Below are 25,307 nucleotides of genomic sequence, written 5' to 3' on the forward strand. Positions count from 1 at the left end.
AGGTGCACCTTGTGCTGGGGACAATATAAGGCCACTCTAACATTTGCAGTTTTGCCACACAATACAATGCCACAGATGTTTTGAGGGAGCATGCAATTGGCATGCTGACTGCAGAAATGTCCACCAGAGCTGTTGCTAGAGAATTGAATGTTAATTTCTCTACCATAATCCACCTCCAACATCGTTTTAGAGAATTTGGCAGTACGTCCAACCAGCCTCACAACCGCAGACCATGTGTATGGCGTTGTGTGGGTGATTGGTTTGCTGATGTCAAAGTTGTGAACAGAGTGCCCCATGGTGGCGGTGGGGTTACGGTATGGGCAGGCATAAGCTATGGACAATGAACACAATTGCATTTTATCGATGGCAATTTGAATGCACAGAGATACCGTAACGAGATCCTGAGGCCCATTGTCGTGCCATTAATCCGTCACCATCACCTCATGTTTCAGCATGATATTGTACGGTCCCATGTCGCAAGGATCTGTACACAATTCCTGAAAGCTGAAAATGTCCCAATTCTTCCATGGCCTGCATACTAACCAGACATGTCACCCACCCATTGAGCATGTTTGGGATGCTCTGGATCAACATGTATGACAGCGTGTTCCAGTTCCCGCCAGTATCCAGCAACTTCGCACAGCCATTGAAGAGGAGTGCGACAATTCTCAGTCATATGAAATCCATAGATTAGGGCCTAATTAATTTATTTCAATTGACTTATTTCCTTATATGAACTGTAACTCAGTAAAATCTTTGAAAATGTTGCATGTTGCATTTATATTTTTGTTCAGTGTAAATACTGTATAACATTTCACAGTTAAAAACTATGAACGTTTTGGTGTTCAGAAATGCTTGGCTCAAGTAATGCTGATTCAGTTGTAAAGTTGTACATAATGTCACACAGTGTTAGCTACCAAGGTAGACCGATGACTGCAAAATGGTGATTACATTCACAGTCATCTCCAAAGCAACATGTGTATCTTGTCTGAGGTAAGTTAGTATCTTTGTAATTCAAGGTGATTCAAGTTTGTGGCGTTGATTGTTGACTTCTGCAAGCAGAGGGAACATGCCCCGATCCACATCTTTGGGACTGCAGTAGAGAGTCAGCAGTTTTAAGTTCCTTGGCGTCCACATCACTGAGGAGTTGACATGGACCAACAACACCACCACTCTTTTCAAGAGGGAGCAACAGCGTCCCTACTTCCTAAGGCGGCTGAAGAAATTTGGCATGACACCCGGGTCCTCTCCAAATACTACCCCTGCACCATCGAGAGCTTCCTGACTGGTTGCATCACAACCTGGTACGGGATTCGCTCTGTCCACGACCGCCAGGCCTTCCAGCAGGTGGTGAAGACTGCCCAGTACATCACTGGGACTGTGCTCCCACCTATCCAGGACGTCTACTCAAAGCGGTGCCGGAGGAAGGCCTGCAGCAGACGGTATCGGAGCATGAGGTCTGATACCAACAGGCTCAGAGACAGTTTCTATCTACAAGCCATCAGACAGCTGAACTCATGAACTGGACTGACCACCTGCTCTGATTCTCCACACCTTAGCACCCCATGCACTCACTCAAGCACACACCCACACACACATCACAACTGCTGATACCAAACCCTTATTAAGATTGCTAAATACTGCACAATTTAAACACTTGCCCCCCAATCCCCCAAAACACATGCAAATATTGGACTATAAATTGTGCCTTCCTGTATTATATTTATGCTAAAACGTTTATTCTATTCTACTGAGCCATTAATGTTCGTATTCTTATCTTTTATTATTTCTTATTGTTGTTGTATTGTCGAGAAGGAACCTGCAAGTAAGCATTTCATTGGACGGTGTATACCATGTGTATCCCGTACATGCGACTAATAAAACTTGAAGCTAGTGTATTTGTAAAAGATTTATCTCTGTCAATGAAAATAGTTCATAATCTATTTGTTATTCCTGATGTATTCCTCACAACGCTTCCTTGATGAGTGCAGAGAGCCTCTTGAAAGCCTGTGGAGAAAGAGAGAGAAGGGAACTGTATTACTCATTTATTGCCTTCAAGTGCATTTGTATGTATGCATTTGTAAGTATGCGTGGGTGTGTGTGTATGTGTGGCTACATTTGCATGTGTCACGATCGTCGAACACAGTGGACCAATGTGCAGCGTGATGAGTGAACATACTTATTTTATTCCACACGAAACAAAACGATAACGTGAAGTCCTTGGTTACAATACAAAACCAACACGGAACAAGATCCCACAAAACACTGTGGAAAACAGGCTGCCTAAGTATGGTTCCCAATCAGAGACAACAAGCAACAGCTGATACTCGTTGCCTCTGATTGAGAACCACCCCGGCCAACACAGAAACACATGAGCTAGATAATCAACCTAGAACACAAAACACATAGAAACAACACACCCTGGCTCAACATAACAGAGTCCCAGAGCGTGACAGTACCCCCCCCCCCCCAAAGGCGCGGACTGCGACCGCGCCAAACATAAACCGAACAGGGGAGGGCCGGGTGGGCATTCCTCCTCGGAGGCGGTTGCGGCTCCGGGCTTGACCACCACCCTCCGTAGCGCCCCTGGTCCGGTCTGGCCCCGCTGGCTGGAGCTGGACTGGACATCGGTGGAGCGGATTGCTTAGGCTCCGATGTGGAGCAGCTGACCGGTACCTGACCAGGCACCGGTGACCCAGGCACGGGCTGTGCCGGACTGACGACGCGCACCACAGGCTTGGTGCGGGGAGCAGGAACGGGCCGGACCGGGCTGACGACGCACACCACAGGCTTGGTGCGGGGAGCAGGGACGGGCCGAACCGGGCTGACGAAGCGCACTACAGGCTTGGTGCGGGGAGTAGGAACAGGCCGGGCCGGGCTGGCGACGCGCACCATTGGCTTGGTGCGGGGAGCAGGAACAGGCCGGGCCGGGCTGGCGACGCGCACCATAGGCTGGGTGCGGGGAGCAGGAACAGGCCAGGCCGGGCTGGTGACGCGCACCATTGGCTTGGTGCGGGGAGCAGGAACAGGCCGGGCCAGGGCTGGCGACGCGCACCATTGGCTTGGTGCGGGGAGCAGGAACAGGCCGGGCCGGGCTGGCGACGCGCACCATAGGCTTGGTGCGAGAGGCAGGAACAGGCCGGACCGGGCTGGCGACGCGCATCACAGGCTTGGTGCGAGGGACAGGAACAGGCCGGACCGCACTGGGAACACACACCACTGGCCTTACCCGGGGATCAGGAACGGGCCGGACCGGACTGGCAACACACCTCAGTACCTCTCGCCGTGCCTCTACATTTTCCTTCCCTCTACTCGCCAATGGCTCCCGTAACCCGGTGGCCTTCTCTCCTCGTCCCACTAACTCGCCCCTTTATCTGCCTCCAGCAGTCCCGTCGTCCCACGGTGTGAGCCCCCCTAAAAATGTATTGGGTTCGTCTCTCCCCCGTGGCTATGGCCTCCATGGCTCTCGCCAGACTCTCCAGCCTCTGCTCCCAAGTCCAACCTCTCTCCTCCTCACGCGGCTTGACCCAGTCGAGGTTGATATCCATTAGAGTCCTCTCTGGCGTTGGCTCCTGGACACGCTGCTTGACCCAGTCGAGGTGGACATCCATTAGATTCACCTCTGGCGTTGGCTCCTGGACACGCTGCTTGGTCCAGTTATGGTGGGATCTTCTGTCACGATCGTCGAACACAGTGGACCAATGCGCAGCGTGATGAGTGAACATACTTATTTTATTCCACACGAAACAAAACGATAACGTGAAGTCCTTGGTTACAATACAAAACCAACACGGAACAAGATCCCACAAAACACTGTGGAAAACAGGCTGCCTAAGTATGGTTCCCAATCAGAGACAACAAGCAACAGCTGATACTCTTTGCCTCTGATTGAGAACCACCCCGGCCAACACAGAAACACATGAGCTAGATAATCAACCTAGAACACAAAACACATAGAAACAACACACCCTGGCTCAACATAACAGAGTCCCAGAGCCAGGGCGTGACAGCATGTGTGTGTGTTTCTTTACCTCATCGATCTGTTGCGGTGTGGAGAGGGAGAAGGCCGCTCTGACATAAGGACAAGGGTCTGAGCTGTTGATCATGAATACACCTCCAGGGACAAGCAGCACCTAGGACAACAGACAATGTTTAACCAACCAGCACCTACTACCAAATATGGACACTAAGACAAAAGGGGCCAAAACTGTACTGCTGCTGCTGCAGTTGGTGGCTGTAGCCCCTATGAACTTCTGTCATAGTTAATTTGCTCACTCTCTCACACACACATGCGCACACACACACACTTATCTTGAAGCGCTGGATTATGTGTCATAAAACTACTGCTTCAAATCAAATCAAATTTTATTTGCCACATGCGCCGAATACAACAGGTGTAGACATTTCCGTGAAATGCTTACTTACAGCCCTTAACCAACAATGCATTTATTTCTTTAAAAAAAAGTAAAATAAAACAACAACAACAAAAGTGTTGAGAAAAAAAGAGCAGAAGTAAAATAAAATAACAGTAGGGAGGCTATATACAGGGGGGTACCGGTGCAGAGTCAATGTGCGGGGGCACCGGCTAGTTGAGGTAGTTGAGGTAATATGTACATGTGGGTAGAGTTAAAGTGACTATGCATAAATAATTAACAGAGTAGCAGCAGCGTAAAAGATGGGGTGGGGGGTGCAAATAGTCCGGGTAGCCATGATTAGCTGTTCAGGAGTCTTATGGCTTGGGGGTAGAAGCTGTTGAGAAGCCTTTTGGACCTAGATTTGGCGCTCCGGTACCGCTTGCCGTGCGGTAGCAGAGAAAACAGTCTATGACTAGGGTGGCTGGAGTCTTTGACAATTTTGAGGGCCTTCCTCTGACACCGCCTGGTATAGAGGTCCTGGATGGCAGGAAGCTTGGCCCCAGTGATGTACTGGGCCGTACGCACTACCCTTTGTAGTGCCTTGTGGTCGGAGGCCGAGCAGTTGCCATACCAGGCGGTGATGCAACCAGTCAGGATGCTCTCGATGGTGCAGTTGTATAACCTTTTGAGGATCTGAGGACCCATGCCAAATCTTTTCAGTCTCCTGAGGGGGAATAGGCTTTGTCGTGCCCTCTTCATGACTGTCTTGGTGTGTTTGGACCATGATAGTTCGTTGGTGATGTGGACACCAAGGAACTTGAAGCTCTCAACCTGTTCCACTACAGCCCCGTCGATTGCATAATCTGTGGATCAGTTAAGGCGGTATGCAAATTGGAGTGGGTCTAGGGTTTCTGGGATAATGGTGTTGATGTGAGCCATGACCAGCCTTTCAAAGCACTTCATGGCTACAGACGTCAGTGCTACGGGTCGGTAGTCATTTAGGCAGGTTATCTTAGTGCCCTTGGGCACGGGGACTATACAGTAGACTCTGTGTGCTGATATTAGATTAGCTATAACTTTTACACTTTCCCAAACCCGCTCTGCACAGAACCCAGCCTTTTATAATCTACTGCAATTGGCTTCAATTGTTTAGTGCAGTGAGGGAAAATACCCCATGTTAGATTTTTAAAAGCCCAATTGTGTTTCCTGTTCTTTTCACATAGAAGCAGACCAATCAGCGTGGATTTGGAGTGTTTTTGTGTCGGCGGGGAAAACCGTGGGATTTTAAAATCCATTTGCCTTCGTGGATAATGGCAGCTTCACATACTATCCAACATCCTATTCCTGACAAGCACTAGCCCGGCCCTTAGTGAAAATCTCTTACTACTCATCCTGCATGCATGAGTAGGACTAGAAATCTAGACAACAAAACAACAAGACAGACACTAGGGTTACCTGTAGCCGACTTGTTGTTAAAGGAGAAGTTCACTTTATTTGAACCAAATCTCTATTTGCGATGATTTGGAGAAACTTACCCCACCAGCGATATACTTCCTCATGCTCATTCGGCAGTTGTAGGGGCACAGAAAAACATGAACAAAGCCTTCAAAGACACCCAAATACGTCCTTTTAGAAACGGCAAAGCTCTCAGTATAGTAATGCAGGTCTTTAACTGTTGTACACATGAAACTGTGTCATTCCGAACTTTATCCGCAACTTTGTATTCCATTTTGTGCATCTCGAGTGATACTTCTCAATATAGCCCACAATACTTTTATGTGTGTGCTACATTGAGAAGCAGCACAGCTGGACAGAGGAAACTGCTCAAATGGAATAGAACGTTGCGGATAAAGTTTGGAATGACACAGTTTCATGTGTACAACAGTTAAAGACCTGCATTACTATACTGAGAGCTTTGCCGTTTCTAAAAGGGCGTATTTGCGTGACCATGAGGAAGTATATCGCTGGTGGGGTAAGTTTATCAAAAACAAGTGAGATCACAAAAAAAGTGTCTGGGCACTTCTATAACATGCCATTTACATCGAAAATAGAGACTTGGTTCAAATAAAGTAAACTTCTTCTTGAAGTATCTCAAATATAGATATTATAAACGACTTGAACTGCCCAAAGACACAGGACTTCAATGTAAGTGAACTATTTTAAATCATCAAACATTATCTCATTCAGTCAAACAGGCTGTATTAGTTTAGTCAGTGTATGTGTGAGCTGTGGTGAGCCCTAGGCAAGGTGGGTCTGTAGGGTAGAGTTTGGACTGTGTGTGTCTGTTTACCTCTTTCTCCAGAGCCTTCTCCATGATCAGCTGTTGGGTGTCTGCGATGCCATTCAGCTTGATCCACAGGAACATGCCTGCAGCTGGGGCGTGCCACTCTGCCACATCTACACACCCCCCCACACCCACACCCACACCCACACCCACACACACACACACACACACACACACACACACACACACACACACACAGGAGCAGGGATTTTGTTTCTTATTATGCCTTTGGCATAGCACTACCTCCTCTGTAGATTTGTGATTTTAACAAGGTACTAGCACTGTGTGAGGTGTTTTTAATGTTAGGCTTCAATGGACACAACCATGTGAGTGAGTCAAACACAAACCTTTGAGCCACTTGTCTGCAGATGAGAGCATGGCATCTCTCTGTGTTCTGTAAAACTCAATCACTCTGAAAGAGAAAAGGTTTGTCCGTCATACTGTAAAGTGCTGAACTGTTGATACTGTAATCAATACCCCCCAAAAAAGCAATAATCGCACAACAACCCATAACACAAACAACTCATATCTCTAGCTATATTGACACCATCGATGCGTGATGTTTTTACAGGTGCCAGTGGTACAACCTTTGACCTACCCATCTATGTGGTTGAGGAAGCCTTCTTGACCCCAGCCATGCAGCAGCTGGGACACCATGAGCTGGAGAGGGAGAGATGGAGAGAAGGAGAGGGGGGACCGAGAACCGGCCAGGGTGCAGTAGTCACCACTGCATTTGTTGCATGTTCCAGTGCATTGTGTTGCATGTTCTTCTCTCACATTGTAAACAAATGGAGTTAACTCTTATAAATTCCCCATATTGTCTATAACATTCCATACTTCTATATCATCTATATTTATTAAGGAAAAACAGATGTGACGATCAGAGAGACAGACAGACAGATGTAATTACATATATTCTAGAGAGCTAGACAGTGTGCTTGTCTTTGACTCACACATCTTCATTTACTTATTCCCTAATTTCCTTCTGCATGCGTGAAAATAACCCACAGATGTTACAATAACATGATATTCGTCTACAAAGAGCAGGCAGCGAGTGAGCATGACTGTCTCGTTCTGCCAGCTCAAGGAAAGTGAATTAGCGTTGCATTAAAGGGAAAATCCAGCATCATGATGATGTGGCCGGTGACACCTTGCTTCTTGAAAGTCCAATATCTTGAAAACTTGCCTGCTGACATGCAAAACATGTTGGAACTGCATCAACCATGGACTAATGAAAGAAATACCAAAATATTGTTTTTGAGTGGATTTTCTCTTTAACCTCTGTGATGACAGGGATTAAACAACTAACACTTTCTTTCTACTCTCATCTCTACAGGGAACACAGACAATTATGCCACTAATCTATACTGAGAACGGTACAGTACATTCACAGAAATAAATAGAACATGATATAGTAATATCTCTCTCGATGATTGCATTTGTCTTATTATTGCTATGGTAACTACTCACATTGAAACTGCTGCCAACTGTCTCTTCTGGCAAAATAACTTTAAAAAACTATAATCAGGGTCGTATTCACTAGCAACCAAATGGGAAGAAGGCAGGCCAAAACGTGGAGGGTCTACCTGAAATGTTTACTACCTTGTTTTACCTTGGAATACCTTGTTTTCGTTTTCTGTTGGAAAACGTGTTGTTACGCTGTGCACTACTGAATACGCAGTTTCATGTTTTGCTGTGATTACAGTCACAGGAAAGAAGCCTATTATGGGATTTAAACAATGACTAGAGACTAGAGGCAAAGTAGAAAATACAACCAAACATCACATGAAATAAATATGCCTGAACGTATTTATTACTACGTACCATTAATTTTAAAGGGGATGGTATTGCAGTTTACTAAGACATGAATGCTATATTACTTATTTATTACTACATGTTACTACATGTGTTTCAAAGCGAATGGTGGGGTAGTTTACTACCAGGCCTACTTTTAAAGGGGAAGGTGATGCAATTTTAAAGGGTGTGATGTGGTTAGAAGTAGAGGTTCATTCACCTGTGTGAAGGTGCTAGTATGCATTGTAGAAGCCTGGATGTGTAGTACCACTCTGTCCACCAGCGGCTTGGGCCCAGTTACAAAGCCTATCCTCAGCCTGCAAAGACAGACACAGAGGGTCATACCTGCAGAGACACACACATGGGAAAGGCAGACAGGGGCCATTTCACCGGTGAAGGAACATCATAACAACAACAATGAGCAGCGTGTCCTCGCTCTGTCTCTCTAGGTGCTGCAGTGCTGCATCCTGTGTGTGTGTGTGTAATACCTACTGGGAATAGCACAAGGTAATTAAATTGTCCACATGAACTGGAAAAACAAGGACTCACTAACCCACTGAGTACACAGCTTCTGACTCAATCTCTCGGTAAAAAGGTTCTGACATAGAGAGACAGATTACAAAATCCCACTAAAGTAGCTAGTAATAGTGTAATAACTGAAACTGTATTTTTTAAACTATATTTTTTAGTCTTTGTATGTTTATTGGATAGCGAGATATAGAAGTGAAAGGTAGGTCAGAGACCCCAGGCTACTGAACAGGTCTCTCTTGCCAAAGAGATTATTATCTCAATTAGACAAACCTGCATAAATAAAGGTAAATTAATACAGTGACTGTACTTCCTTCTTCCTCCCTGACCTCTGACCTCTAAACCCACATAGTTGCCTTGGCGATCTGAGTCTGCCTCACCCTGACGACAGGATCTTTGAGAAGGAGTCTGTCCTAATGATTCTCCCGTCAACGTCCATGGAGAGAAACGTGGGAGCCCAGGGCTGCAGACAGAGAGCGAGAGAGAGAGAAACACATGAGCAACCTGTTCTATGATATACAGCAGGGGTGATACCAGTGCAATGCGTCCCAATAAAACATACAAAGTCATAATACATTAAACAATGAACCCATTTTTACCTTGTCAAACTGTAGGAAGTAATAGGGGTCGTCCTCAATAATGAGGAGGTCATACTCCCTGGCAAGCTGTCAAAACAGGAACCAAAACTTGATTAGTTCTGGTGAAGTAGACCTTTAGGGAAATCAATATTTGACAGAGGCTTGAATAGAACAAGCACAATCATTTCAAAAAGAAACCCTCCCTTTCCCTTCGCTCCTCTACGCATGAGTCAGTGTTTTAGGGTCAGGAGTTCTTCACTGGTCGCGTGACCTGACCAGGACCGTGTAAAACTCCGGCCCTATTTGAATAAGACTGTTAAGGAAATCATTAATAAGAACTAGAACAATGGATTCAGACTGGGTTCCTCCCAATTTCCTTCCCCAATGTCAGTTAGCCTGGTCCCAGATCTGTTTGTGCTGTCTCACTAACTCAGAGACAGCACACAGGACAGCACAAACAAATCTGGGACCAGGCTATAGACACTATTTGTCAGGCTATAGACACTATGTGTAATTGTGGCTGCAATATACACTATCGGTCTGTACTCTGCGGTCTGTACGCTATTCAAATTAGTTGCCTCCCTTTCCTTCCCTTTCCCATCCTATCCCGTAGAACTCTGAGAATATTGTTAAATGGAAGCTTCTCTAACATCAGATATGTACAGTGCGGTATCCCTCAGGGCAGTTGCCTTGGGCCGAAACTCTTCTCTATTTTTACAAATGATTTGCCACTTGTCTTACAAGAAGCTAAAATGGGGGAGCTAGAGAGCGTGCTATGGAATAGACGTGTTTTGTTAGAGCTCCGCTCAATTTTGAAACAAATTCATATTTATCTTAATCTCTCACCACCTATAATTTCAAACATTGTCTGGCAATATGACAAAGGGAAAAGGCGCTAAACAAGATAATTTGGATGAGACAGACAATGAACCGATGTCAACATCGCTGACCCACGAGGACTTAGCTGAAGACGCTAGCTCCCAAGAGCTCCCCACAGAACCTACTCCAAGTGACCTACTGGCCGCTATAAACTCACTAAGCAAGAAGGTGGACACAAGGTTGGCTTATATCTCAAAGAGTATTGGGACTTTGACTGAAACTGTGAAGGCAACCAAGGCAAGGGTGCATGATGTCGAGCAGACGACAGTTGATTTATATGCGGAGCATCTATATGCCTAGTTAAATAAAGGTTAAATAAAAAAATAAAAATAAAGTCACGAGGCCAGGCTACAGGACATAGAGAAACAGTGCGCAATGTTCAAAAATGACAACAAAACCCTGAAAGCCCGACTGGAAATGCTCGAGTCACATTCAAGACGCCTCGAACATCAGAATATTTGGGATCCAGGAGGACACTGAGAAAGGGAAACCCACTGAATTTGTTTTAGAGCTGATACCAGTATTGCTGGGGAGTGAACTCTTCAAAACGGCCATCCTGATTGACCGCGCACACAGATCACATGCAATGAAGCCGGCCAAGGGAGCACCACCAAGGCCATTCATCGCACAGCTGCACTATCCCCAGACCAGGGATCTCATCCTCAAGCCGGCTAGTCAAAAGTTCCCCCTTAACTACAACGGAGCCAGGGTGTCTTTCTACCCAGATCTTACTTTGGAGGTGAGGAACCAACGGAAAGAGTATGATGAGTTGTGCAAGAAATGCAGGGCGGCCAACATCCGATATGGATTCCTCTTCCCAGCCTGGTTTAAGGTGACAGTCAAGGGATCAACACGTACGTTTGACAACCCAAAAGAGGCCGACCTGTTCTTGTCAAGCAAGCTTCCTGGCTGAGGATACAGAACTGCTGTCAACAGGCTAAGTGGCCAAATATAGGCCAGGAATGTGTTTGAATTTCCTGCCGATGTCTTTTCGATTAGAACATCAGAAATTGGGACTTATAATGATGGGTGAGATGTTATTGCTTACATAGCATTGTTTAGCCTATCATGTTTTAGTTCCACTCACGTGAGAGTTAAGTGTTATTTAATATTTGTTTATATGCGGAGCATCTATAGATGCCAAGTTAGTTCAGGCTTTATGTCTAGTCAAGGAGTGCTTCGTTTGGGGAAGTCACTCAGTAATGAGATGGGAGGGGGGATGGGGTCTGTGTTTTATGTGCACTTTTAGTACAGGTGGCATGACAAGTTCCCGCACGGCGGGACGTTTTTCTTTTGGGTTTTGTATGACAGCAGCAATTTGCTCTAAAATAAGAAATGCCACATAGTGACCGGGCACAGAGTAGACCTGGTGGATTAAAGATCAGTTGGAAGTCAGTTGGAACTGCAATGGCTTAGGTCATGTCGTGAAAAGAGCTAAGGTTTTTTCTCATCTTAAATCACTGGGCGCTGACATAGTGCTTCTTCAAGAAACTCATATTAAACGCTCGGCTCAGGACAAACTATGAGTCGGCTGGATCGGTCAGATCTACCAGTCTAATTTTGATGCAAAAGCGAGAGGGGTAGCAATCCTGATAAGGAAAAACATTCCTTTTATTTACTCATCCTCGATTTCAGAGCCTAATGGTCAGTATATTATTGTGGCTGGTACACTGAATTCGATACCAATAACCTTGGTCAATTTATATGGACCCAACTTTGATGATCGATAATTTTTTCAAAGGCTATTTAAGGCCATACCAAATTTCTCGGATACAAGTGTTATTGCTGGAGGCGACTTTAAGTACGTTAGATCCTCTGTTAGATAAACAGCTATCAAGGTCACAATCAAATGCCAGTGTCTGTCTAAATACATTGATGACAAACCTTAACATTGTCGAAATTTGGAGACTGACGCACCCAACAGATAGGGATTATTCTTTATTTTCGTCAGTTCATAAATCATATTCCAGAATTGACTATTTTTTGTTGGACTCCAAACTAATTTCAGCAGCTGCGTCGGTTATCAATCACCCGATTCTAATTACAGACCACTCTCCGCTGTCCATGGTGCTGAAACCTGACAATATATACAGTTGAAGTCGGAAGTTTACATACACCTTAGCCAAATACATTTAAACTCAGTTTTTCACAATTCCTGACATTTAATCCTAGTAAAAATTCCCTGTCTTAAGTCAGTTAGGATCACCACTTTATTTTAAGAATGTGAAATGTCAGAATAATACTAGAGAGAATGATTTATTTCAGCTTTTATTTCTTTCATCACATTCCCAGGGGGTCAGAAGTTTACATACACTCAATTAGTATTTGGTAGCATTGCCTTTCAATTGTTTAACTTGGGTCAAATGTTTCGGGTAGCCTTCCACAAGCTTCCCACAATAAGTTGGGTGAATTTTGGCCCATTCCTCCTGACAGAGCTGGTGTAACTGAGTCAGGTTTGTAGGCCTCCTTGCTCGCACACACTTTTTCAGTTCTGCCCACAAATGTTCTATAGGATTGAGGTCAGGGCTTTGTGATGGCCACTCCAATACCTTGACTTTGTTGTCCTTAAGCCATTTTGCCACAACTTTGGAAGTATGCTTGGGGTCAAGCTTTAACTTCCTGACTGATGTCTTGAGATGTTGCTTCAATATATCCACATCATTTTCCTTCCTCATGATGCCATCTATTTTGTGAAGTGCACCAGTCCCTCCTGCAGCAAATCACCCCCACAGCATGATGCTGCCACCCCCGTGCTTCACGGTTGAGATGGTGTTCTTTGGCTTGCAAGCAACCCCCTTTTTGCTCCAAACATAACGATGGTCATTATGGCCAAACAGTTCTATTTTTGTTTCATCAGACCAGAGGACATTTCTCCAAAAAGTACGATCTTTGTCCCCATGTGCAGTCGCAAACCGTAGTCTGTCTTTTTTATGGCGGTTTTGGAGAAGTGGCTTCTTTCTTGCTGAGCGGCCTTTCAGGTTATGTCGATATAGGACTCATTTTACTGTAGATATAGATACGTTTGAACCTGTTTCCTCCAGCATCTTCACAAGGTCCTTTGCTGTTGTTCTGGGATTGTTTTGCACTTTTCACACCAAAGTACGTTCATCTCTAGGAGACAGAACGCGTCTCCTTCCTGAGCGGTATGACGGCTGCGTGGTCACAAGGTGTTTATACTTGCGTACTATTGTTTGTACAGATGAACGTGGTACCTTCAGGCATTTGGAAATTGCTCCCAAGGATGAACCAGACTTGTGGATGTCTACAATTTCTTTTCTGAGGTCTTGGCTGATTTCTTTTGATTTACCCATGATGTCAAGCAAAGAGGCACTGAGTTTGAAGGTAGGCCTTGAAATACAACCACAGGTACACCTCCAATTCACTCAAATGATGTCAATTAGCCTATCAGAAGCTTCTAAAGCCATGACATCATTTTCTGGAATTTTCCAAGCTGTTTAAAGGCACAGTCAACTTAGTGACCCACTGGAATTGTGATACAGTGAATTATAAGTGAAAATATTCTGTCAGTAAACAATTGTTGGAAAAATTACTTGTGTCATGCACAAGGTAGATGTCCTAACTGACTTGCCAAAATTATAGTTTGTTAACAAGACATTTGTGGAGTGGTTGAAACCTAAGTGTATGTAAACTTCCGACTTCAGCTGTATGTCTGCAGGTCGGCGACCGTGGTGCTTAGACGTATACTTGTTGAAAGATTATACTTTTTGTCAGTATTTGAAGGAGCAAAATGCTTTTTTCCTTGGAGCTAACGACACGGGGGATGTTAACCACTCTACCCTTTGGGAATCTCTCAAGGCTGTGATTAGAGATTACATTAATTCATATACAGTGAGGGAAAAAAGTATTTGATCCCCTGCTGATTTTGTACGTTTGCCCACTGACAAAGACATGATCAGTCTATAATTTTAATGGTAGGTTTATTTGAACAGTGAGAGACAGAATAACAACAAAAAAATCCAGAAAGACGCATGTCAAAAATGTTATAAATTGATTTGTATTTTAATGAGGGAAATAAGTATTTGACCCCTCTGCAAAACATGATTTAGTACTTGGTGGCAATACCCTTGTTGGCAATCACAGAGGTCAGACGTTTCTTGTAGTTGGCCACCAGGTTTGCACACATCTCAGGAGGGATTTTGTTCCACTCCTCTTTGCAGATCTTCTCCAAGTCATTAAGGTTTTGAGGCTGACGTTTGGCAACTCGAACCTTCAGCTCCCTCCACAGATTTTCTATGGGATTAAGGTCTGGAGACTGGCTAGGCCACTCCAGGACCTTAATGTGCTTCTTCTTGAGCCACTCCTTTGTTGCCTTGGCCGTGTGTTTTGGGTCATTGTCATGCTGGAATACCCATCCACGACCCATTTTCAATGCCCTGGCTGAGGGAAGGAGGTTCTCACCCAAGATTTGACGGTACATGGCCCCGTCCATCGTCCCTTTGATGCGGTGAAGTTGTCCTGTCCCCTTAGCAGAAAAACACCCCCAAAGCATAATGTTTCCACCTCTATGTTTGACAGTGGGGATGGTGTTCTTGGGGTCATAGGCAGCATTCCTCCTCCTCCAAACACGGCGAGTTGAGTTAATGCCAAAGAGCTCCATTTTGGTCTCATCTGACCACAACACTTTCACCCAGTTCTCCTCTGAATCATTCAGATGTTCATTGGCAAACTTCAGACAGGCCTGTATAGATGCTTTCTTGAGCAGGGGGACCTTGCGGGCACTGCAGGATTTCAGTCCTTCACAGCGTAGTGTGTTACCAATTGTTTTCTTGGTGACTATGGTCCCAGCTGCCTTGAGATCATTGACAAGATCCTCCCGTGTAGTTCTGGGCTGATTCCTCACCGTTCTCATGATCATTGCAACTCCACGAGGTGAGATCTTGCATGTAGCCCCAGGCCGAGGGAGATTGACAGTTCTTTTGTGTTTCTTCCATTTGCGAATAATCGCACCAACTGTTGTCACCTTCTCACCAAGCTGCTTGGCGATGGTTTTGTAGCCCTTCCAGCCTTGTGTAGGTCTACAATCTTGTCCCTGACATCCTTGGAGAGCTCTTTGGTCTTGGCCATGGTGGAGAGTTTGGAATCTGATTGATTGATTGCTTCTGTGGACAGGTGTCTTTTATACAGGTAACAAGCTGAGATTAGGAGCACTCCCTTTAAGAGTGTGCTCCTAATCTCAGCTCGTTACCTGTATAAAAGACACCTGGGAGCCAGAAACTTTCTGATTGAGAGGGGGTCAAATACTTATTTCCCTCATTAAAATGCAAACATTTTTGACATGAGTTTTTCTGGATTTTTTTGTTGCTATTCTGTCTCTCACTGTTAAAATAAACCTACCATTAAAATTATAGACTGATCATTTATTTGTCAGTGGGCAAACGTACAAATTCCACAGGGGATCAAATACTTTTTTCCCTCACTGTACATCGGAGAGGAAGAAACACATCAATACTAGGCTGAAACAAATTGAAAGAGTTAGGGGAACAGGAGAAAAAAAAAATTGTCCATTAAAATAACATCAAATTGATCAGAAATACAGTGTAGACATTGTTAATGTTGTAAATGGCTATTATAGCAGGAAACGGCTGATTTTTAATGGAATATCTTCATAGGCGTACAGAGGCCCATTATCAGCAACCATCAGTCCTGTGTTCCAATGGCACGTTGTGTTTGCTAATCCAAGTTTATCATTAGAAAACCCTTTTGCAATTATGTTAGCACAGCTGAAAACTGTTGTGCTGATTAAAGAAGCAATAAAACTGGCCTTCTTGAGACTAGCTGAGTAACTGGAGCATCAGCAATTGTGGGTTCGATTACAGGCTCAAAATGGCCAGAAACAAATACATTTCTTCTGAAACTCGTCAGTCTATTCTTGTTCTGAGGAATGAAGGCTATTCCATGCGAGAAATTGCCAAGAAACTGAAGATCTCGTACAACGCTGTGTACTATTCCCTTCACAGAACAGCGCAAACTGGCTCTAATCAGAATAGAAAGAGGAGTGGGAGGCCCCGGTGCACAATTGAGCAAGAGGACAAATACATTACAGTGTTTAGTTTGAGAAACAGGCGCCTCACAGGTCCTCGACTGGCAGCTTCATTAAATAGTACCCGCAAAACACCAGTCTCAACGTCAACAGTGAAGAGGCGACTCCGGGATGCTGACCTTCTAGGCAGAGTTGCAAAGAAAAAGCCATATCTCAGACTGCCCATCTTTAATCTTTTCTTTTTATTGGCCAGTCTGAGATATGGCTTTTTCTTTGCAACTCTGCCTAGAAGGTCAGCATCCCGGAGTCGCCGCTTCACTGTAGTGTACATTGACAGCCCAATTTGCCTGAATCATGCTTTCCACCCTGCATTGGATGATATGGTGTTTTCACAGTGGAGGGATAAGGGGCTCACAATAATCGGTAACTTATACATTGATGGTCATTTAGCTTCATTTCAACAATTACAGGGTAAGTTTAACATGCCAGCAACACATTTTTTCAGATACCTCCAAATCAGGAATTTCTTAAGGATACATATCCCAAAGTATTGCATTAAGCCAAATAATCCTACATTAGATAACCTTATCCTTGTCAAACCCCATTCAAAACGGTCAGTCTTTAGACATTATGATGTGCTACAGGCCCAAATAGAGGTATCCACAGACACTATTAAGAGGGCATGACAAAGCCTATTCCCCCTCAGGAGACTGAAAAGATTTGGTCCTCAGATCCTCAAAAAATTATACAGCTGCATCAGAGAGCATCCTGACTGGTTGCATCACTGCCTGGTATGGCAACTGCTTGGCCTCCGACCGCAAGACTCCAGCCACCCTAGTCATAGACTGTTCTAATAATATAATAATAAATAATATGCCATTTAGCAGACGCTTTTATCCAAAGCGACTTACAGTCATGCGTGCATACATTTTTGTGTATGGGTGGTCCCGGGGATCGAACCCACTACCTTGGCGTTACAAGCGCCGTGCTCTACCAGCTGAGCTACAGAGGACCGGTACCGGCGCGCCAAGTCTAGGTCCAAAAGGCTTCTTAACAGCTTCTACCCCCAAGCCATAAGACTCCTGAACAGCTAATGAAATGGCTACCTGGACTATTTGCCCCCCCCACCATACACGCCAGTATGGGTTTCTTCACTGTACCCAAACCAAAACAGATTTAATGCGTCGCTCAGTTATGTATAGAACCATGTCATCATGGAATGCTCTGCCATCAGAGGTTACTCTGGCAAAAAGAAAGTTTAGTTTTAAAAAACAGATAAAAAAACATATTGTATCAAAGTGCCTCTCCTCTTTCTAAAGATCTAATTTAACTGTACTGTATATAAGAATATGAATAGTGTGTAAATAGTATTGTTGTTTCCAATATATACTGTAACTCTTATTTTTATTTTGAATTTAATATAATATCTTATGTTGTTCTTGTCTATAACTGTTCTGTACTTTGTCATGTATTTGCCCGTTTTATGTGGGCCCCAGGAAGAGTAGCTGCTGCATATCCAGTAGATAATGGGGGATCTGTCTGAATACTTCCTTGAGGTTTCCTTGAGGTAAGCGCTGATCTAAAAGTGATTGGATAGGTGAAAGCAAGGTTACCACCCTGTTACTTTCACCAATTCAACCAAATCAGATCTGTGATTACTTCAAGGAAGGAAGGATTCATTTCTGAACTATTTGAACAGGGCCTATGGGTCTGCAGACTGTCCTGTACCTCGTAGACCTCCCTCTTCCTCTGGGTGGTCATGGAGGCCCCGGTGGGGTTTCCTCCATTGGGGATTGTGTAGAGGACCCTGGGTACGGTGCTGTGTGGCTTGTGGACGTCTGCTGGGTCCCAGCTGGACAGCACCTCCTTCAGGCCACTCGGGATCATACCGTGCTGATCACTGGGCACATTGATCAGGTTACATCCCAATGGCTGGAGCTTGGGACGGCGAACACAGTGTGTGTGTGAGGGTGTGTGAGAGTAAGTTACTGTAACTATTATTATCATCATTATTGCATTCTTGTTGTTGCTATTATTATCTGTCACATTTTGATTTAGCAACAGTGGCCTTGCCATTCATGCTAATAAAGCTTTTCTGAGTAAGTGAGAGACAGAGAGAGAAAGTGATTATGTATGTGTATATCTGTGGTTGGGAGTAGAGTTTCTTACTGCAGCGAGAGTTCCAGAGTACGTGGGTGCGTCCAGAAGAACGTTATCTCCGGGATTTACAAGCATTTCAAACACCTGCCAAAACATGGAGAAAAGTAGTAGAGAGGGTGAGAATAGGACAGACTCATGATCACCATCATCACCGGATCATTAGTGACAGTCATACCTAACTTACCTTTCTTGCACTTCTCTCTTCTGCTTTATTAAGGAAAGTTTTACTTACTATGACTGTGATACAGTGAGGGAAAAAAGTATTTGATCCCCTGCTGGTTTTGTACGTTTGCCCACTGACAAAGAAATGATCAGTCTAATTTTAATGGTAGGTTTATTTGAACAGTGAGAGACAGAATAACAACAAAATAATCCAGAAAAACGCATGTAAAAAATGTTAAATTGATTTGCATTTTAATGAGGGAAATAAGTATTTAACCACCTCTCAATCAGAAAGATTTCTGGCTCCCAGGTGTCTTTTATACAGGTAACGAGCTGAGATTAGGAGCACACTCTAAAAAGGGAGTGCTCCTAATCTCAGCTTGTTACCTGTATAAAAGACACCTGTCCACAGAAGCAATCAATCAATCAGATTCCAAACTCTCCACCATGGCCAAGACCAAAGAGCTCTCCAAGGATGTCAGGGACAAGATTGTAGACCTACACAAGGCTGGAATGGGCTACAAGACCATCGCCAAGCAGCTTGGTGAGAAGGTGACAACAGTTGGTGCGATTATTCGCAAATGGAAGAAACACAAAAGAACTGTCAATCTCCCTCGGCCTGGGGCTCCATACAAGATCTCATCTCGTGGAGTTGCAATGATCATGAAAACGGTGAGGAATCAGCCCAGAACTACACGGGAGGATCTTGTCAATGATCTCAAGGCAGCTGGGACCATAGTCACCAAAAAAACAATTGGTAACACACTACGCCGTGAAGGACTGAAATCCTGCAGCGCCCGCAAGGTCCCCCTGCTCAAGAAAGCACATATACATGCCCGTCTGAAGTTTGCCAGTGAATATCTGAATGATTCAGAGGAGAACTGGGTGAAAGTGTTGTGGTCAGATGAGACCAAAATGGAGCTCTTTGGCATTAACTCAACTCGCCGTGTTTGGAGGAGGTGGAATGCTGCCTATGACCCCAAGAACACCATCCCCACCGTCAAACATGGAGGTGGAAACATTATGCTTTGGGGGTGTTTTTCTGCTAAGGGGACAGGACAACTTCACCGCATCAAAGGGACGATGGACGGGGCCATGTACCGTCAAATCTTGAGTGAGAACCTCCTTTGGTCGTGGATGGGTATTCCAGCATGACAATGACCCAAAACACACGGGCCAAGGCAACAAAGGAGTGGCTCAAGAAGAAGCACATTAAGGTCCTGGAGTGGCCTAGCCAGTCTCCAGACCTTAATCTCATAGAAAATCTGTGGAGGGAGCTGAAGGGTCGAGTTGCCAAACATCAGCCTCGAAACCATAATGACTTGGAGAAGATCTGCAAAGAGGAGTGGGACAAAATCCCTCCTGAGATGTGTGCAAACCTGGTGGCCAACTACAAGAAACGTCTGACCTCTGTGATTACCAACAAGGGTTTTGCCACCAAGTACTAAGTCATGTTTTGCAGAGGGGTCAAATACTTATTTCCCTCATTAAAATGCAAATCAATTTATAACATTTTTGACATGCGTTTTTCTGGATTATTTTGTTGTTATTCTGTCTCTCAATGTTCAAATAAACCTACCATTAAAATTATAGACTGATCATTTCTTTGTAAGTGGGCAAACGTACAAAATCAGCAGGGGATCAAATACTTTTTTCCCTCACTGTATGTGGTTGTCGGACCTAGCTATTTTAAGATTAATACACTAACTGTAAGTCGCTCTTGATTAAGGCGTCTGCTGTATGACTAAAATGTCAATATAATACCTTGCAGAGGCCCTCCTGGCTCCCTGTAGTAACACACATGTCCATCTGGCCCATCTCAGCACTGTAGTTGGCTGTAGGAGGGTTGTGAAGGTTCTTCTGCAGGTTCTTCATCCAAGTCAACAGCTCTGGGATTCTATACAGGGTAGATAAGGCCTAAATTAAACTTTCCATTCATAGGGGTGAATCCAAACTTTAGTTGAACTTTCACTTAGTCATACATTGATGTCCATGCGAGACTAAGTGAACATATTGACTTAAGTGGAATTTCAGATTCGCCTCATACTGAATAACCTGCAGTTACAAAACATCACCTTATCTTTACCTCACCCTACTTTATCTCACCTTAACCTCATCTTATTTCGAAGGAAACTTGTATTTTTAAGCAAGAAATAGACCTAATCGTTAATAATCAAACCTGAATAGCAGCCACGGTATGTCGTAATAACATTTTCGGTTTTGACATCCAGTGAAACGTTAATCCTAGTGTGCGTAATACGGTGTCTTTTGGGAAGCAGCCTTGGCTTTATCGCCCTGTTAACTCTTATCAGAAGTGATTAAACCAATGCTGTGGCAAGCAAAGCAGTGGTTGAGAGCACACACACAGGTTGAGAGCTCTACAGACCAATATGAGTCACTATTGACTATTTAGACAGTTGTAAATCTAAGAAGATAAGATAAGAAGCTGTTAAGAGATAACCTTCTACCACTCCCATTAACTAGCATAGGTGTCATGTTGTTCTAACCGTTTCAATAAACAGCGTTGAACAGTTCAAACACCTCATAATAAAACGTGTTCAAACTGTTCATTTCCGCATGATTCTACATTCTAAACTCCTGACCATGCGAATTGTACAGTATGTTAGAGCTAGTCATGCACATTGTGTCATGGAGAGCTTATTGAGGCTGTCCTTGTTGACTCTTCCATATCATGCTCTGAAGAAGCTTCCACAGACTTTTGAACGAATACCCCTTTTTGTGGGCTAAAAGAGATGCTACTTCACAATAAACAACGGCTGTGTCCAAAATAGCACAGATTCCCTATAAAAGGTAGTGCACTACACTGAGTGTACAAAACATCTTTCCATGACATAGACTGACCAGGTGAATCCAGGTTAAAGCTACGATCCCTTATTGAAATCACTTGTTAAATCCACTTCAATCAGTGTAGATGAAGGGGAGGAGACAGGTTAAAGAAGGATTTTTAAGCCTTGAGAGAATTGAGACATGGATTGTGTATGTGTCCCATTCAGAGGGTGAATGGGCAAGACAAAATATTTAAGTGCCTTTGAACCGGGTATGGTAGTAGGTGCCAGGCGCACCGGTTTGAGTGTGTCAAGAACTGCAACGCTGCTGGGTTTTTCACGCGCAACAGTTTCCGTGTGTATCAAGAATGGTCCACCATCCAAAGGACACCCAGCCAACTTGACACAACTGTGGGAAGCATTGAAGTCAACATGGGCCAGCATCGCTGTGGAACGCTTTCAACACCTTGTAGAGTCCATGCCCCGACAAATTGAGGCTGTTCTGAGGGCAAAAGGGGGTGCAACTCAATATTAGGAAGGTGTTCCTAAGGTTTCGTACTCTCAGTGCATTCGGAAAGTATTCAGACCCCTTGACTTTTTCCACATTTTGTTATGTTACAGCCTTTTCTAAAATAAGGATACAATTATTTTTTTCTTAATCTACACACAATACCCCATAATGACAAAGCGAAAACTGTTTTTTATAAATGTTTACTAATTTCTGAAAACATTAAAAAAACATATAAAGTATATACATTTACATTTACATTTTAGTCATTTAGCAGACGCTCTTATCCAGAGCGACTTACAGTTAGTGAATACATATTATTATTCATACTGGCCCCCCCGTGGAAATCGAACCCACAACCCTGGCGTTGCAAACGCCATGCTCTATCAACTGAGCTACATCCCTGCCGGCCATTCCCTCCCCTACCCTGGACAACGCTGGGCCAATTGTGCGCCGCCCATGAGTCTCCCGGTCGCGGCCGGCTGCGACAGAGCCTGGATATACAGTGCATCTGGAAAGTATTCAGACCCCTTGACTTTTTCCACATTTTGTTACATTCCAGCTTTATTCTAAAATTGATCAAATAAAACAATTTCCTCATGAATCTATACACAATACCCCATAATGATAAAGCAAAAACAGTTTTTTTTAAATATACCTTATTTACATAAGTATTCAGACCCTTTGCTATGAGTCTCGAAATTGAGCTCAGATGCATCCTGTTTCCATTGATCATCCTTGTGATGTTTCTACAACTTGATTGGAGTCCACCTGTGGTAAATTAAATTGATTGGACATGATTTGGAAAGGCGCACACCGGTTTATATAAGGTCCCACAGACAGACCAAAAACCAAGCCATGAGGTCCAAGGAATTGTCCGTAGAGGTCCGAAACAGGATTGTGTCGAGGCAGAGATCTGGGGAAGGGTACCAAAACATTTCTGCAGCATTGAAGGTCCCCAAGAACACAGTGGCCTCCATCATTCTTAAATGGAAGAAGTTTGGAACCACCAAGACTCTTCCTAGAGCTGGCCGCCCGGCCAAACTGAGCAATCGGGGGAGAAGGGCCTTGGTCAGGGAGGTGACCAAGAACCCGATGGTCACTCTGACAGAGCTCCAGAGTTCCTCTGTGGAGAAGCACAACCATCTCTACAGCACTCCACCAATCAGGCATTTATGGTAGAGTGGCCAGATGGCAGCCACTCCTCAGTAAAAGGCACATGACAGCCCGCTTGGAGTTTGCCAAAAGGCACCTAAAGACTCTCAGACCATGAGAAACAAGATTCTCTGGTCTGATGAAACCAAGATTGAACTCTTTGGCCTGAATGCCAAGCGTCATGTCTGAAGGAAACCTGGCACCATACCTACGGTGAAGCATTGTGGTGGCAGCGTCATGCTGTGGGGATGTTTTTCAGAGGCAGGGACTGGGAGACTAGTCAGGATCGAGGGAAAGATGAACGGAGCAAAGTACAGAGAGATCCTTGATGAGAACCTGCTCCAGAGTGCTCAGGACCTCAGACTGGGGTGAAGGTTCACCTTCCAACAGGACAACGACCCTAAGCACACAGTCAAGACAACGCAGGAGTGGCTTCGGGACAAGTCTCTGAATGTCCTTGAGTGGCCCAGCCAGAGCCCGGACTTGAACCCGATCGAACATCTCTGGAGACCTTAAAATAGCTGTGCAGCGACGCTCCCCATCCAACCTGACAGAGCTTGAGAGAATCTGCAGAGAAGAATGGGAGAAACTCCCCAAATACAGGTGTGCCAAGCTTGTAGTGTCATACCCAAGAAGCCTTGAGGCTGTAATCACTGCCAAAGGTGCTTCAACAAAGTACTGAGTAAAGGGTCTGAACACTTATGTAAATTCTAATTTTAATTTTTAATACATTTGCAAAAATGTCTAAAAACCTGTTTTTGCTTTGTCATTATGGGGTATCGTGTGTAGATTGATAGGGGAAAAAAACAATTTAATCCATTTTAGAATAAGTCTGTAACATAACAACATTTGGAAAAAGTCAAGGGGTCTGAATACTTTCCGAATGCACTGTATATAGTAAATAGGGTGCCATTTTGGACGGAACCAATGTCTTGTCAGTCACTGACTCACCCGCTGGAGGCAGAGTACTGCAGAGCCCTCTTCATCATGGTCTCGTCGAAGGTGAGCGTATCCCCGTTCTTCACCTGGATGGAGCAGGCCTGGAAGGGGAAAGTGTTGGGGTTGGGAGCCCCTCCAGCCAAGGAGATCATGGAGGGGGGTGACCTCTGCTGGAGCTCAGCTTGGGGGTGGAGGGGGGGGGGCAAGATAGGTAGGTTACACATAACAATGAAATTACAATATCTGAAAACGTACAAATAAATAAAATACTACAGAGAAATTCCAGATGGCAAAACACAGAATAGGACGATATGGAATAGAGCTCTACAACCATGACGACTTACTCAACATTCGAATAGCAGAGGGCTTCCGAGCTGCACTGACAGCTGTCAAAAACCGAGCGTAGTTCATGGCTGCGGTAAAATCACCTTCTAACAATCAGCACTGACAGAGCAAGCTTGCCTGTGGTGTGTCAATAGCACCTCCTGGGGAATATAGATATACAATGTGACAGTGCATGAATGTAAACAACAACACAACATGACCTCATGTCGCATGATGACACATGGATAGTTGTGGATTCACTTGCCTACTAAATACTAATGCAATGTTGATTGTTGGGTCAAGTTACAACAATGGAAATACTGTCCATCCACCAATGTGAAAATCACCTCACTATTAACTTGTCTTTATCATGGTATAATGATGTGATGCATTCATTACACAATGTTTAGTTTAAGTGTGATATCTTTGGCACTTACTATACAGCCCCAAGGTCCGCCAGAGGACGCTATTATTCCTGACGTCGTTTGATTTAAAGACGTCAGGAATAATAGCGCCCTCTGCTGGACCTTGGGTCTAGCTATTATGTTGTCCTGCTTCTGCCATATGGCATAACTGAAGTGGATTATCGTGCACGAAAGGCGAAACGAATATAGGAACAAGTAGCAACATATGCACGGAGTTAGACTGAAATACAGTGCACACAAATCTTAACACAGGAATACACTTCAGAAGATCAACAACCGATTAATGTTACAACCACGTTTGTTTCATGACTGACCTTGCGTATCTTGCACTCAAGCGTACAGTGGCCGCCGCTGGATAATGTATTTTTCCACATGCCAATAGTCCACACCAGTGGCGGGTGTGTGGACTACATTACCCAGGTATCAAAA

At 44.4% G+C, this 25,307-nt stretch overlaps 1 protein-coding gene across 2 annotated transcripts; it reads right to left on the reverse strand.

The window, feature by feature from the left end:
* Positions 1-1,894: 1,894 nt before the first annotated feature.
* LOC121571221 (kynurenine/alpha-aminoadipate aminotransferase, mitochondrial) lies at positions 1,895-25,288 on the reverse strand. 2 transcript variants are annotated; one of them, XM_045221855.1, is made up of 14 exons: positions 25,193-25,288; positions 24,474-24,614; positions 24,142-24,310; positions 20,506-20,638; positions 18,589-18,663; positions 18,148-18,357; positions 9,561-9,626; positions 9,342-9,424; positions 8,654-8,750; positions 7,238-7,299; positions 6,987-7,051; positions 6,646-6,752; positions 4,032-4,133; positions 1,895-2,007 (listed from the first exon to the last, which is right to left on the reverse strand). In XM_045221855.1, exons 2-14 carry the CDS (start codon positions 24,538-24,540, stop codon positions 1,966-1,968), a joined length of 1,278 nt encoding a protein of 425 aa, XP_045077790.1. In that variant the 5' UTR covers positions 24,541-24,614; positions 25,193-25,288; the 3' UTR covers positions 1,895-1,965. The 2 variants fall into 2 exon arrangements, with proteins under 2 accessions (XP_045077790.1, XP_045077791.1); XM_045221856.1 differs by lacking the exon at positions 25,193-25,288 and adding an exon at positions 24,891-24,910.
* Positions 25,289-25,307: the final 19 nt, after the last annotated feature.

This window comes from Coregonus clupeaformis, chromosome 8 (genome assembly GCF_020615455.1).
Source record: "Coregonus clupeaformis isolate EN_2021a chromosome 8, ASM2061545v1, whole genome shotgun sequence".
In the NCBI taxonomy this organism is placed as follows: Eukaryota; Metazoa; Chordata; class Actinopteri; order Salmoniformes; family Salmonidae; genus Coregonus; species Coregonus clupeaformis.